The sequence below is a fragment of the Talpa occidentalis genome, unplaced genomic scaffold (assembly GCF_014898055.3).
Source record: "Talpa occidentalis isolate TD23 unplaced genomic scaffold, MPIMG_talOcc4v2.1 talOcc4.4, whole genome shotgun sequence".
In the NCBI taxonomy this organism is placed as follows: Eukaryota; Metazoa; Chordata; class Mammalia; order Eulipotyphla; family Talpidae; genus Talpa; species Talpa occidentalis.
In genome coordinates, this window is record NW_023604295.1 from 27,129,743 (window position 1) to 27,144,962 (window position 15,220).

At 38.9% G+C, this 15,220-nt stretch overlaps 2 protein-coding genes across 6 annotated transcripts in view; one reads left to right on the forward strand and one right to left on the reverse strand.

Annotated features, from left to right (window-relative positions):
• Nucleotides 1–1,592, reverse strand: part of KCNMB3 (potassium calcium-activated channel subfamily M regulatory beta subunit 3) — a 61,693-nt gene extending 60,101 nt beyond the window's left edge. For both annotated transcript variants that reach the window (XM_054700390.1, XM_054700389.1), the window contains exon 1: nt 1,536–1,592. The gene's annotated coding sequence lies outside the window, so the exon portion shown is untranslated. The remainder of the gene's footprint in view (nt 1–1,535) is intronic.
• On the forward strand, nt 1,542–11,346 carry ZNF639 (zinc finger protein 639). Of its 4 annotated transcripts, none has more exons than XM_037525135.2 (6): nt 1,542–1,598; nt 5,195–5,264; nt 5,879–5,947; nt 7,542–7,652; nt 9,737–9,871; nt 10,003–11,346. In XM_037525135.2, the coding sequence occupies exons 3-6, from the start codon at nt 5,890–5,892 to the stop codon at nt 11,154–11,156; spliced, it is 1,458 nt and encodes a 485-aa protein (XP_037381032.1). In that variant the 5' UTR covers nt 1,542–1,598; nt 5,195–5,264; nt 5,879–5,889; the 3' UTR covers nt 11,157–11,346. The 4 variants fall into 4 exon arrangements, with proteins under 4 accessions (XP_037381032.1, XP_037381035.1, XP_037381036.1 ...); XM_037525138.2 differs by lacking the exon at nt 1,542–1,598 and adding an exon at nt 1,756–1,799; XM_037525139.2 differs by lacking the exon at nt 1,542–1,598 and adding an exon at nt 2,236–2,455.
• The last annotated feature ends 3,874 nt before the right edge of the window (nt 11,347–15,220 follow it).

Genomic DNA, 15,220 nt, shown 5'->3' on the forward strand with positions numbered 1-15,220 from the left:
GCTACTGCAGCGCTATTGACAATAACCTATGAAAACAACCTACGTACCTGAAGACAAAGGAGTGGATAAAGATGTGATATATAATGTGATATATATATATATATATATATATATATATGAGCAATGGAACACTACTCAGCAGGGAAAAAGAGAGATGAAATTTTGCTATTTGTGACAAAATAGATGGAACTGAAGGGGATAATGCTAAGTGAAATAGGAGGAGAGAGTCAAATACCAGATGATTTCTTTTATATGTGGAATGTAAAAAAACAAAGCAAAAGAATTTAAAAAAAAAAAAAAAAAAACCCTGGGAATCTGTAGAACTGAAGTTACCAGAATGGGAGGAGTGTGATCAAAGGGTGAGGGGATGGACTGTGGTGGTGGATTGATGTAGTATCACGTCCCTCTGAAAGAGGTGTGAACCTATCTCTAAAACACAAACACTGTTGGAAACCAACTTTGCCTCAATTAAAAAAAAAAATGCTTCTAAATTTCTTCATACTTTATATTGGCCAGAACGGCCAGTGTAAACATTCGTTTATTTAGGCTGAGCACATGGATATATTATGAGATCATAACAATTGAGCCCCCCATACTAGTGCTTCTCTCAAATATGGTTTTATCTCCTGGGAGACAGTTGAGGGCATCAGAGTAAGGGTTGTGACTGCTACGACCCAGGAATTGATTGGTTAGCATTCGGAAATCAGAAAAAGCGAGGATTGCAGCACTGTCTGCGGACCTTTAGCATATGATATCCACATGCGTCTCATTCAGCCACTTCATCATCACTTAAACCTGGTTCCCGAGACTGCAAAAAGGAAAAGATCTACTCTCTACCCCCTCACACTTTTACTTTCCTAATTTGTAAATTAGGACTAACAACCTCAACTTCAAAGGATTAAACACGACCACACGTGTACCAGGACGTTCACTTTTGAAACCCAGTTCACAAACTCCTTTACGCTTATTTAATTTAGCCCCCTCCACATCTGCCCAGAGAAATTCATGTCAGAAAAGGAAATAAATCATCTCATCCAATCCCCTGGACCAATATTCATTCCACCAAGAATTCCTGTATCAAGGACTCTGGCAGAAACCCAACCCCGACTACCGACCTCCACGCCTTCACCCTCCAGCCCTAGGGCCGCATCCCAGACCGTGTTGGGGGGACCCGACTAAAACCCTGCCAGCGCTCCTGTTCTCCCCATCAGGCCACGGCCCTTAGGGGGCTGCCATGTCCCGGCGTCGCCTCAACGCGCCAGCGCCTTCCCGCGCGCGCCCTGGAGGAGCGGGTGGGCAGGGGCGCCGGGCCCGCGCGGACGCGAGGGGGAGCCGGGAGTGGGCCGGGGAAAGGCCCTCCCCCGCTCCGCCGGGAGCACTTCTAGGGGCGGGACCCCGCCCGGAAAAAGTCCGCGGCGGCGCAGAGGAGCCGGCAGGGGGCGCGGGCCGCGAGGCCACCCCGGGGCTGGAGGCCGGTGGTCCCTTCCAGGCCCAGCGCGGCCGGGCCGCGCGCCGCTCCCAGCCCCCACACTCACCTCGTCACCTCCCCGCCCTCCCGGCGGGCCCCTGAGGTGCGCGGCGCAGGCGCGGAGCCGGCGGTGAGTGCGGCGCGGAGTAGGGCCTGGGGCCTGGCGGCCGGGGCTGGGGCGCGCGGGAGGGAGAGGGGCCGGCCCGGCGCGGCGCCCGGGAGCGCGAGGGTCACCGCCCGCCGCGGGGTGCCCGCAGGCCCCGCCGCCCGCTCTCGGCCGCCTCCGCCTCGGAGCAGCGCCTGGGCGGGCCCGGCGGGCCCCGGGGGACGGGTGAGTGTGAGGGAGGCGCGGGCGGGCCCGGCGCGGGGCCGCTGCGGGGGCCGCGGGCTGACGGGCGCAGCTGCCCGCCGGGGAGGGCGCAGGGGACCCGATGGCGGCTTCTAAAGCGAAACCTGCCTCCGTTTGACGGCGGGCTCGTCGTCCCCTCCCCCAGCCTGTGGGCAGTTCCACCCCCGGGGTGGACGCCTGCGGCGCGCTCAGCTCGGCCCCTGCCTGTTTATCACTGTGGGGCCTTTGGGGTCGGCGCTTGGAAGTCCCGCTGGCCGGGGGGGTGCTGTGCGCGGCGCGGGGATGGAAGCCGAGCGGCTGGGTCCGGGCGACTCCTGCCCGGCCGCGGGGATGGGCGCACGCCCGGCGGTGGCTGGGCTGCGGGCGCCCCTGGGTGCCACGCTGGCCCTGCGACCCCGCGGGGCGGCCCCGTCACCCTCCAGGTGGGCATCCCGGCGAGGAAGACGCGAGCCACAGCGGTCCCCGAGCGCCAGTGTCCAGCCTGGAGTCTCTGCCACTCCTTTGGGTGTTTCTACATCCCTTTGGATTTTGATTTTCAGTGCAGCCCAGCAAGGGACTCGAGTCATCTACAGCAGCTGAGCTCTTCGCAAAGAAATAAAGATTTGTAATAAAGCAAAGACGGACAATAAGTTGGACATGTAAGGGGTTCTGGTTCAAGCCCGCAGTGTTTCAGCTCTTTCAAAATCTGGAAAATATATACTTGTTTAAAAATGAGCATGAAAACGTGTTTTGGGGACGGTTTAATATAAGGTGGTAGCTGTTGTAAAGGCGTGTTTGTATACCCGTTAGGAGGAGAGTATGTACATTGCGTGAAAGGCCTTAAAAAAGCTTCGTAAATTTGATGTGTGCTGTTATGGGATTTGAATATAGACATTCTTGTTGAACACAAAAAGGAAGGTGAAACGATGCAGACATATAAGATGCTTTTTTAAAAAAATGTTTATGGTACAAACTCATTTTTGTGAGTGTAAAATATGTATGTATTCCCTAACATCGGAAAATGTCTAGATGTCTGTACAACAAAATATTACTAGTGGGTGAATCGATCTAGGTGATTTAATGAATTTCAAGGCTTTTTTTTTTTTTTTTTTTTTTTTTTTCTAATTTTCCCGCAGTGGCATGTGCTACAGCTGTAGATTGTCTTCACGTGAGAATATGGGTTATTTTTAAGTGCGGAAAAGGGAGTGAATGGTACATTACAAGTGACTCAGAATCTTGCCAATGAAAAGACTAGTGAACAACTGTTTATACGACTTCCCTGAGTAAAAAGCTTGACTTCATCAAGGCAGTTATGCATTTAAAAAGGTCATAAAAACATTTGCTGAAATGAAGAATGGCTAGCATTTTATATGTTGAATAGGTGTCTTAGCATCAGGTTTAAAGGAGGTCTGATAAATGTTTGGATATTGTTGCAGCCTTCGGTAGAAGTCAAACCTTTCCTGATAAAGGTGATCCTAGTCCTCACACCCGACATTCTAAATCCTGACCAGTTTGCAACATTAATATGTTTGGTTTCCTTTTCTTCTTCATTCTGCAAGTTGTAAAGAACTTGAATTATATTCTGATTAACAAGAGGACTGTGCCCATATGTTTGACTGATAGTTTTCAATAGTCTCCCTGATATTTTTAGAGTATTTAGAACATTAAGTGTGACTTGTTTGGCAATGTAAGTTCTACAAGTGTACAAGAGGCATTAAGTTTTTCTTTTATTTTTTGAATGTTGTTGATTAGGATGATCACAGAGATGCCTTTTATGTCATTAGATGGAGAGCGCGCGTGTGTGTGTGTGTGTGTGTGTGTATGTGTGTGTACAATTTCTGTAAAATCTGTTTGTCCATGTCTTTGCTCCATCCCTTTTCCCACCTCTCACTTGGTAGTTGAGTATGAACTGAAAGCAAGATATAACTTGCTGGTAGCAGTGATTAGCAGTTAAGATCTATTCACATTCAAGTTAGTTAGTTGTTCAAAACCCAGGAGTCAAAAGACATGCTTTTTCATCTCTGGTTCTGTGGCTTTGTCAACTTGACTTTGACTGAATCTGTTTCCTCATCAGTAAAATTGGAGTGCATTTGATAGTTGCCCCTCTCTGTACTTCACAGGATTGTTACGAAGGCTAAATAAAACAGGGTTAGGAAAATGCGCGCTAAACTTAAAAGTACTATTTTGCTACCTACCATATGATCACATCACCTGTACTGCTGAGATACCCAAAACTTAGTGAAGTCAAAGATAACAGTATGTGCACCTTAACTTCCTTACCACTAGAAGTGAGAAGTGATGGTCTTACTAATGATACTAAGTTCTACCTGCATGTAAATCACCTTGATAAGAAAAGCAGCATAGAAATCTGGTAGAGAAAACTTTAACAAAGCATTTCTTTACCTGATAGTCTGTGCCTGTTCACTGCTGTATTGGAAAGAACACTAATCCGAAATGGAAGAGATAGTTCTGATTCTGATGTGAATCTGTCACCTGAATATACATTGGGTAATCACTTTATATGTCTAGTTGTTTCCAAAACTAAAAGGGATTGAAAGTGTGGGGCTTTAAAATCAGATAGATCTTGACAAATCCCACCCCTACCAGTAGTTAAGTATTCCCTTTGACTTTACTGTGCCTCAGTTTTCTCATCAATAACAAGAGGCAAGTAATAACAATTTTGAATGAACGGTGTAGATTTTGCATAAGATTATGTAAATTGGGCCTCCCTGGTGGCGCAGGGGTTAAAGACAGTGCTGTTGAGCCCTTGCAGCCACTGCAGCCTGAGTTCGATCCCCTGCTGGCCAGGGAGCATCCTACAGGGCACGGCAGACCTCTCCTGCCTTGCCCGCAGCTCCCCTCAGCAGTATATTTCAGTAGAACTGCCTGTTCTGCTCCCACTCTCTGGTGAATCCTCTCACTCCCCCAATAACTCTGTCTTACACCCCAGGTCTTGTATATATAAATAAGTAAATCTTTCAAAAAAAGGTTATGTAAATTGTGTGAACAGCCTGGTACATAATTGGTGCTCCATAAACAATCATATTATTCTTCTATTGTTAAGTAATTATAAAGATCTAAACAGTTTAAAGTTTGATTTGGTGTTTGCTTCATTATATTTGCTTTTATTACTGAATTAACTAATTCAGATATTTTCCTCTTGTTAAAGTATAGCTATAACTTTAGAAGGTAAATTCATTTCAAAGAACTGACATAAACATATGTTCATGTTTTTCATTATATATGACATTTAGCACTTAATATAGTATCTTTAAAAGAATATTATACTTAAATTAACTGTGTAACTTCCCAATTGATTAAAAATCTGGTACCATTGTATTTTTGAATATTGAAATTATATTTTTGCTAATAGGACTTCTGTCTTTTGTTTCCTACAGATACTTTTTTACTATCAGTGAAAACTTCCATCATTCATTTTCTTCGCTCTAATACCAAGAACTATATCAAGTAAGTAGAATGTAATAAAACTAGTCAGTTTTATAGTAGTTCATGGAAATTTAATCATACAATGATGGTTGCCATACCTGTTCTGTTGTCAATAGAATGTTCAATGTGTCCTCATATATAAGGATTTTTTTTCTTGAAAGTTAGCTTCTGCACTTCTATATAATAAGTATTTTTCTGAAAGCTAGCAGCTTAATACAGATTTGTGACAGTATTTTGTGAAAAGTTTTCACTGTTTCAGAGCATTCCCAATTGCAAGAAATGTACCTGTAAAATTCTTAATATGGTGCCACAGGCACAATTTTTAAATAAAGAATAAACAAAGTAATACTACTGATAATTTAAGTATAAGACTTATATTATCCAGTTCTCACAATTACATCAACATTTAAAAAAGAGTTCTCGACATCACCAAGAAAGAAAACAGAAATTAATGTTCTGCCTTTAAACTTGATCAGAAAAATAAATCCAGAATATAAAGAGATATTTTTAACATTTCTCTTGTGGATTTTCACGTGGCATAAACGTCTCTTATTGCCAATAAATTCTTTGGTTAGGAGGAATTTTTATAACAGTTGTTATTTGTGATGTATTTGTTAAATTTTTTTCATTTTTAGATTGAAAAGATATGAATGAATATCCTAAAAAAAGAAAAAGGAAGACGTTACACCCCTCTCGTTACTCAGGTCAGTGTGTAATTTGAATTAAAAATTGAGCCATGGATTAATTACCATGTAGTTGTAGTCCCATCCATTTTCTCAGCAGTCACTAGATAAGAGTTAAATATCTGAATCAGTTTTTAGGGAAGAGAAAGCTTTGAATGAATGTTCTGTGTATTTTAATCCTCCTTGTCTGCCATATGTTAGGCATATATAAGAATTTTATGGACATTCATTTATTTTAAAGATTTATTTATACAAGAGCTGGGCTACAGGCCAGATGCACAGGAGGGTGAGAGGATTCAACAAAGACAGAGTGGGGAACGGAACAGGCAGACTGACTGAAATACACTGCTGAGGGGAGCAGTGGGGAGACAAGAGAGATCTGCCTCACCATGTGGTTTGCTCCAAGGCCGGTGGGGATCAAACCAGCACTGAAGAGGCTGCAGACAGCTTCATAGTGCTGCGCTCACCGCACCACCAGGAAGGCCCCATTTTTATTTAATCCCTACTTCATGGTTTATAGATACTTAAAAGTAGATATCCAAGATTACATACTTATAACATAAGTAAAATTTGCCAAGCTTGTTTTAAGGCACAGCATTATTAACCTTGGGGGAAAATATTCTGCATCCTTGGCGGAAAAGTCTTTAACTTATGTATTATTTTCAGAGATTATGAACTTTAACTTTGTGCAATTTTAACTTTGATGGGTCCATTCTATGTTAAATTGTTCTTTGTGGCCATCTTTCACTGATATACCTCACAAATATACAAATATTTGGGGCAGTCTCAGGCATACCTGTTAGCCCACCCAAATCTACACACTTTTTATACCTAATGAAATTAAGCCTATTTTGCTGCTTACTAACCCCTCCCAGACAAGACTTGAAATGACAGTTGTTAGAAATCCTCATTGATCCTCAGACCATTTGTCCTATGTATTGTGCTTACTTTGCACTACATGGAAGATTTTCTTAGTTAATTCAGTGTTTTTTTCTGGAGTTAACATCTTTATCACATACTTATATTTTACGAGATTCTGACTAAGGTAAATATGTATCTTGTGCTTCAAAGTACAATTGAGCTTTGAACACATTGGGATTGAATTGTGCAGATCCACTTATACATGGATTTTTTTTTTTTTTTTTTTTTTTTAGTAAATACAGTTGGAACCCCCATATCTAAAGATTCCACATTCCACATTCAACCAACCACACATGCAGGGCCCGTAGATACAGAGGACCAACTAATATGGGACTTGAACATCCTCACATTTTGATATCCCCTGGGACTTGTTATACCAGTCCCCCACTGATAGCAAGGAGTGTCCGTACTTAACTTTTTGGGAAGTGAAACATATTATACCCAAATTTCCAACTGTGCAGGGTTCAGTGTCCCAAACTCCCTTACATTGTTCATGGGTCAGTTGTATGTTAAATTGTTTGATTTGTGAGTCTTTGAAAGCTCAGTATAAATACTAGGTTTGCAGTGTAAAAGCTTTCAAAATTGAGGGGAATACTTTATTGCAAATACTGTGATAATTTGTTATAAAGAGATGGCCATCATTAAATGTATATATTCTGTATACAAAATTTTTTTGGTTTTGTTTTATGTTCAGATTCCTCGGGAATAAGCAGAATTGCAGATGGATTCAATGGAATTTTTTCTGATCACTGTTACAGTGTCTGTTCTATGAGACAACCAGACTTAAAATACTTTGACAACAAAGGTATATCTGATATTTCCTAAAATATTTTTCTTGAAATTGCTTTTATATTTTTTTCATTTCTTATTTGAAAATGTGTTTGAAAGTTTTGAATTCAAAATATGCAGGTGTTTGAATTTGTTATAATGTACGGACACAAGAGTTCCAGGTAAGAAAACAAATAATTTATCTTTTAACGGTATTTCAGACATATAAATAAAAACATATTCTCCAAAGCCCATTTTAGTTGTCTAGCAATTGATGGCAAAGCAGGAATGACCCAGAGTTGGGAGCATTTATGGTGATTAAGAATCATGTACACAGGGTTCTTCATTCAGCTATACCTTTTAGTCTGAGGCTAATGGAAGAAAAGGACCTCAGAGGACGATGGACTTAATTTTTTTTTTTCAATTTTATGTCTTCTATTGAATGATAGCAGCTTAAATTTGTTCTCTTCTTCCACTTTAACCACTGAAACTCCCAAATCCCTTGAGCTCCTCTGTGTTAAAAACATGTCCTCACGGTTAATCAATGTGAAGTCTTGTTTGGGTTAATGTAGATACAGATGGTTACATGCAGTAATATTTATAGATATGTTCATAGGTATATAGTAGCATATACACACTTACTTTTTTTCTGTTAAATGAGAATGCATAGGGCCTCCCTGGTGGTGCAGGCGGTTGAGCGCTGTACCGTGAAGCTGTCTGCAGCCTCTGCAGCATGGGTTCTATCCTGGCTGGCAGGGGAGAAACCCACATGGCGCAGCAGACCTCTCCTGTCTCACCCGCTGCTCCCCTCAGCAGTGTATTTCGTCAATCTGCCTGTTCTGTTCCCCTCTCTGTCTCTGATGAATCCTCTCACCCTCCCACACATCTGGCCTGTACCCAGTTCTTGTATAAATAAATAAATCTTTAAAAAAAAAAAATGAGAAGGCGTAAAAGAAATGACATCCCATTAGAAATGAAGACATTTGTTACCCAGATCTCAGTTTTTAATACCATCCTCCAATAAAAGGGACTAGGATTTCTTGGAGAAATGGCTGATTCTAGTACTGGGTAGGAAATATACATAATGAGGCTGGAGTCTTATACATGCATACACAGAGTTGTGATAAAGGTATGCCAAAGGAGCAGGGGGGCCAAATGAAAGGGCTTCTAGTAACTACAGCTGAAACAGTGGGGGGAGGGATTGAATTATAACCCCAAGTATAAAACAAATATCCATGAGTCTATGAAGACATAAGTACATATATGAGTATGTAAATGAGGCAGAAGAGACAAATGTCCTGTCTAGAAGAATTCCAAATTTGTGTGTGTAGGTACACTTCATAAATGAGGTGGATCATAAGTCCCCACTCCTTGAGTGTATACTGCACTAAGTGATTTTCCTCCAAAGCTTTAGAATATAGAAAGTAAAAGTATATTTACAGTGGAGAAACCTGATAAATACTACCTCATCTGGTGATCAGGCCAACATTGACATATTAATGGTATGTATCTTTGATAGGATGTAGTAAAAATGACAGTTTACCTCTGTGGTCTATCTCCCAGGAACCCAGAATCCCAGTATAAGCATGAAAGAAGCAACAAATTTCATTAGTGGGGCATCCTGCAAAGTAACTGACCAGTACTCCTCAAAACTGTCATTGTTATCAAGAAGAAACTGAATGCAGAATACATGGGAATTCTCTGAACGGTCTTCTCAATTTTTTTTTCTGTAAATCTAAAACTGTTCTAAAGTCTGTTAAAATCAGCATGATGATAAAGCCCAGTGCTCCTTACTAAATTCTATTTTAGATTCCTCACACTAACTTTAAAACATTAGTAAATAAAAGGTTATTCTGGCTCAGGAATTTAAACTTAAAAAATCCTAAGTAACTTTAAAAAGTATGCTCTAGTCTAAATGGCATATGGAAGCAAAAGCAGTGGCTTAGTCAAACAGATTTTCCATGTGTCTGTGGTACATAGATAATATCTGTTTTTGTGGCTAAATCTAGTCCTTAGTTCCTGGTAGAATTCAAAATTATATTTAAAACATTTGGTCCTTTATTGTATATTAATGTTTAGTGTTTTTATATAAATAAGTGTTTTTCCAAATTCCTTTTACAGATGATGATTCTGATACAGACACATCAAATGACCTGCCAAAATTTACAGATGGGATCAAGGCGAGAAACAGAAATCAGAACTACCTGGTTCCCAGTCCTGTACTTAGAATTCTAGACCATACTGCCTTTCCTGCAGGTTAGGAAAACTAATAGTATTTGCACATTTTATATAGATCAAGGAAAAACTAATGGATGTATAAGTTTATTTCTTCCAATTATGTAATTGATTTAATTCACTAATAGTAATAGACTTATTTCATCTTTCAGAAAAATCTGCTGATATTGAAATTTGTGATGAAGAGTGTGACTCACCTGAATCAGTCAACCAACAAACTCGAGAGGAGAGTCCTATAGAAGTTCACGCTGCTGAAGATGTTCCAATTGCTGCAGAAGTGCATGCAATTTCTGAAGATTATGATATAGAGACAGAAAACAATTCATCTGAGAGTCTCCCAGACCAAACTGATGAAGAGCCACCTGCTAAACTCTGCAAAATTCTTGACAAGAGCCAAGCTTTGAATGTGACTGCTCAGCAGAAATGGCCTTTACTGAGAGCTAATAGCAGTGGCCTCTATAAATGTGAGCTTTGTGAGTTCAACAGCAAGTATTTTTCTGATTTAAAGCAGCATATGATCTTGAAACATAAGCGTACTGATTCAAATGTGTGTCGAGTATGCAAGGAAAGTTTCTCTACCAACATGCGTCTGATCGAACACGCCAAACTGCATGAAGAAGATCCCTACATTTGCAAGTACTGTGATTATAAGACAGTAATTTTTGAGAACCTCAGCCAGCACATTGCAGACACACATTTTAGTGATCACCTCTATTGGTGTGAGCAGTGTGATGTACAGTTCTCCTCAAGTAGTGAACTCTACCTACATTTTCAGGAGCACAGCTGTGATGAACAGTACTTATGTCAGTTCTGTGAACATGAAACAAATGATCCTGAAGACTTGCATAGCCATGTCGTAAATGAACATGCGTGTAAATTAATAGAGTTAAGTGATAAATATAACAATGGAGAACATGGACAGTACAGCCTTTTAAGCAAAATTACCTTTGACAAATGTAAAAACTTCTTTGTATGTCAAGTATGTGGTTTTCGGAGCAGACTTCATACAAATGTTAACAGGCATGTTGCTATTGAACATACTAAAATTTTTCCTCATGTTTGTGATGACTGTGGAAAAGGCTTTTCAAGTATGCTAGAATATTGCAAACATTTAAATTCACATTTATCTGAAGGTATTTATTTGTGTCAATACTGTGAATATTCAACAGGACAAATTGAAGATCTTAAAATTCATCTAGATTTCAAACATTCAGCTGACTTACCTCATAAATGTAGTGACTGCTTAATGAGGTTTGGAAATGAAAGGGAATTAATCGGTCACTTGCCAGTCCATGAGACAGCTTGATTGATCTCTTTATTTTAATTTGCATAATGTTAATGTAAAATAAAAAACTGAACTTTTTTGGAGATGTTAAAATGGATGATTTTTAAACCCAACTTATGAGAATTGTATAACTAAGATTTTTTTAAATGTGCTGTTTTCTTGGCACTGCTACATTTTCAGCATATAGTTACAGACTAAGTGTGTATTTTCAGTGTATGTTCATAATTTAACCACTCTTGATGGCCATAATCCTGTTTCATGCATGTGCTCTGATTTCATGAATTGGTAAGAAGCATTTATACTAAAGAAGCTAGAGTAGAGTTTTCCTTCCGTCGTCATAGGTGCTATTAACATGCTCATGACACATGTTCAGTTGTTTGTGTATGAAGTCATTGAAGCATTGCACTTGCCACAGCCAAAGTGCAACATAATATATAATTAAGTCCACTGAATATCTGTTAATAAAAACCCCTTTTGTATTCCCTATCAGTCATTATCCCCAGGACAGTCCGTGGGCTTTCCAACTGTGTGATTCTTGTAATAACACTAGGAGACCAGGTTCCTGTAGAAGGGAAAGATTTCATTGTCTTAGAAGTTTTTTCTTCAAATACTTTATTTTTAGCCCTACCTGTTTATTAAGAAATTTAAATAATTTAAAGACAGAAATGGGGAGGAACTAGCAGGGTGGGGGAAGGTAAGCTATAAAAAAAGTAATATTTCATAACCTGCTGACATTTCATGTTCAGTTATGCAATTGAAAAGTCATGCCCAAGCTTCTGGCGTCATTAATTGAGAGAAAACCTGTGAAGTGTTAATATAGGATTAGGAAATAACTAGAAAACTAGGAGTTGCTGAAATGATAATTTATATGTTACTTTTGATAATGGTCAGTTAATTTTACCTTCTATGTTAGTTCCCTGTGCCTGTTGTAACAATTTACCACAAACTAAGTGACTAAACAACAAATTTATTACCTCACAGTTTTGGGATCTAACAGTTTTGAATCCAAAAGTTGACATGATTGGTTTCTTCTGACAGCTGTGAGGGAAGGATATGTCCCAGGCCTCCTAAACTTGTAGATGGCCATCTTGATGTTCTCCCTATAACATTGGGTCTCCAAATTTTTGCTCTTTATCTGAACAGTGGTCACATTGGATTAGGGCCCATCCTAATACCCCATTTTAAGTTAGTAAAGTTCCTATCCCCAAATAAGGTCATATTCTGAGATACTGGGGGTGTAGACTTCAACATATGAATTGGGGGAGAGACAACTACAATTTTTTTTTAACATCATTGTTCATTTTTAAACAATATTTGCTTCCCCCACCCCCTCAGGTGTAGTCCCCATAGGGTTTCCTTCCCCAATGCACCCGTGCACCATCACCTCAGTCCCCTGTGTTCCTCCCTCCCTCCCTCTGATCCCTCTCCCTCCTCCTCCCCTGCAGGATGTCTCTGATTTATAATTGTCTGTTTTCGCTTTGTGGTATTTAGTAGTTACTATTTTTTTACACTGAGAGACACAACTACAATTTAATAGCAGCTTCTGAAATAGCAGTATCAAGAGGATAGAATTTTGTGTACCATTGGCCTCAAGTGTATAAACACTTTCTAACAATATTCCTAAAGTATATGGATATAGTTGGAAAGACCAGTTCATGATCTGGTTTTCCCACTTCATGGAAATTCTATTTTGAGAATGATGGCAGCAACAAGTATTTTCAAAACTAATAATTTTTTTTCCTACTGTTTTGTCCTATATACCTGTACTCTTAAAAATTGCCATTCCATCAGATTATAACATTCTGTATAGGGTCTGACAAATGTTTCTTAGAAGACTTGTAATAATTTAAAATTTGAAGAGAACCTTAGAAACCATCTGATCTAAACCCTTTAGTTTTCTGAATTTCTTATAGAAATAGAAACTTAGGTTATTATTAGGACAAGGTCACAAAACCACTTGTAGACAGGAATGGAATCCAAGTAATTTGGCTTCCAGTCTAGTGATGTTTCCATTACAACATGTTACATAAATATAAGGTTTGTCCTTGGGGTGTTTTTAATGACTAATTCACCTAACCATTCAGCTATCTTCCTAATGTCATTTTACTTTTTTGATACACAAATTTGATTTTTAGGAAACCTTCAAATAAGGAATATTTTGGGTTTTTTCCCCTATTTTTTACTGTCATATTTGATCAGGTATTAATTATCAAAGAGAGATTGTAAATGAAACTGCCTGAGATATTAAACCCAAGTTTTAGAGCCATATCATTTTTCACATAATGGTGAATCAGTAATTTGAGGCACATACCACTAACAGTTTATCCATCAAAAACTCTGGCTCAGCTTTCAAAGAAGTTTAACAATAAATTGCTGATGTGGCTAGTCTGTACTTCAGTTTAACTTGGAAAAACAAATGTATCTAAAAAGAAATTTTTTTTTTTACAGGATTTTTCCCCTTCAAAGACACATTCCCACTGTGCCCTTTAGTGACTTCAAACACAATTCAAATCTGAGAATACATAATTAATAGTGATGTTTATTAGCACTAAAATGAAATTTAGTGAAAAGTGATGATCATTTTTCCCTGATTTGGTTTTTAATCTTCACTTTGCAATGAGTTATTACTTGAAAGATTCCAAAGCATTCACCTGCATTCCAAAATCTAGAAATGATTATGTTCAATTCTTCTTGATTGTATATTTGCCATTTTTACCACTTCAAATTCTGTTTTGGTTTGGTTTTGGTTTTCGATTTTTCTGAATGGATATCACATATTAGCTAGTTTCTCAGTTTCAGCATCTATAGCCTGCTGTTAGGTGATTACTGAACTGTTGGCAGGTATATGCATAGGTTGTCTTTTTTTCAAGAGATTTTTTAACACTGCCTAATTTTTAAAGCTGATTGAATTACTGAATTACTTAATTTCTGGCATTTTACCACTGACCTTACTTTGCTTGTTTTGTTTTCTTACATTTTGCAAGCAGTTTAATATATTGCCAAACTATTGTGATTCATTTTTTAGTCCCTACAAAGCACTCTAAACTATGTAAATTTGAAATTGTTAATAAAAATGATGTGGCCACAATCCTCTTGGGAAGTAGACTGGCTTTCAAAAATATCAATGTCCATTAAGAATTCAAGTGAATGGGGACTCCCTGGTAGCTCAGGAATTAGTCTCAACACTATCAAGCTATTGCCAGCCACTGTGGCTTGAGGGCATGAGTTCCATCCTGGCCAGAGAGCTTGCCCACATGGTGCAGCACTCCTCTCCTGTCTTGCCTACTGTTCCCCTCAGCAGTGTATTTCAGTGGATCTGCCTGTTCTGCTCCCCACTCTGTGAATTTCTAAAATTAAAAATGAAATTTGGGGATATAATTCCTTTACCTGTAACTTTCAGTTCTGATCTACAAGTGAGAAGTTTTATTGATGGCCTTTACTTTATGGAATTACCTTTTACCTCTTAGTTTAGCTTTCCATACATTATCTTTTAAGACAACATTCAAATCTAAGAAAAAGAAGTGTGTGCATGAAGTTAAGTGTTCAATTTATAAATGAAACATTTTATGAGCTGATTAGAATTGTTGGGAGTCAAAACTAGTGATTTGAAAAATAATTTTTCTAGATAAAAAGACTTTTCATATTAAAGCATCAATCACCCAACTTCCTTATCAACATCATTCTTCTTAGCAACTTTGGTGTTAACCTGAACCCAAAATAAATCACATCTATAAAAGTAATTTCTTCATTCTGAAAAATAAACAATTTCTTCACATTGTTAAATGGAGTAATATCTACTAGTCATATTCCCACACTTTAAGAGGGATTATTAAACAGCTTTTTAAAAAGAATTTTTATCACAACCTTTTAAAAGTTTGGTTTTTGATTTATTTTGGTTTTTTGTTGGTTTGGGGGGTTTGTTTTGTTTGGTTGGTTTCCACAGGCAAATGAATATGACATGAGTAACCTTTTTTCTTGCTGAAAATATTGAGCTGAATGAATTATAGCCTAGAAAATGTAATGAAAATTGTGTTTGGCTTTCCAGTTTTTATTGGTTTACTTTTTTTTTTTTTAAGATTTATTTA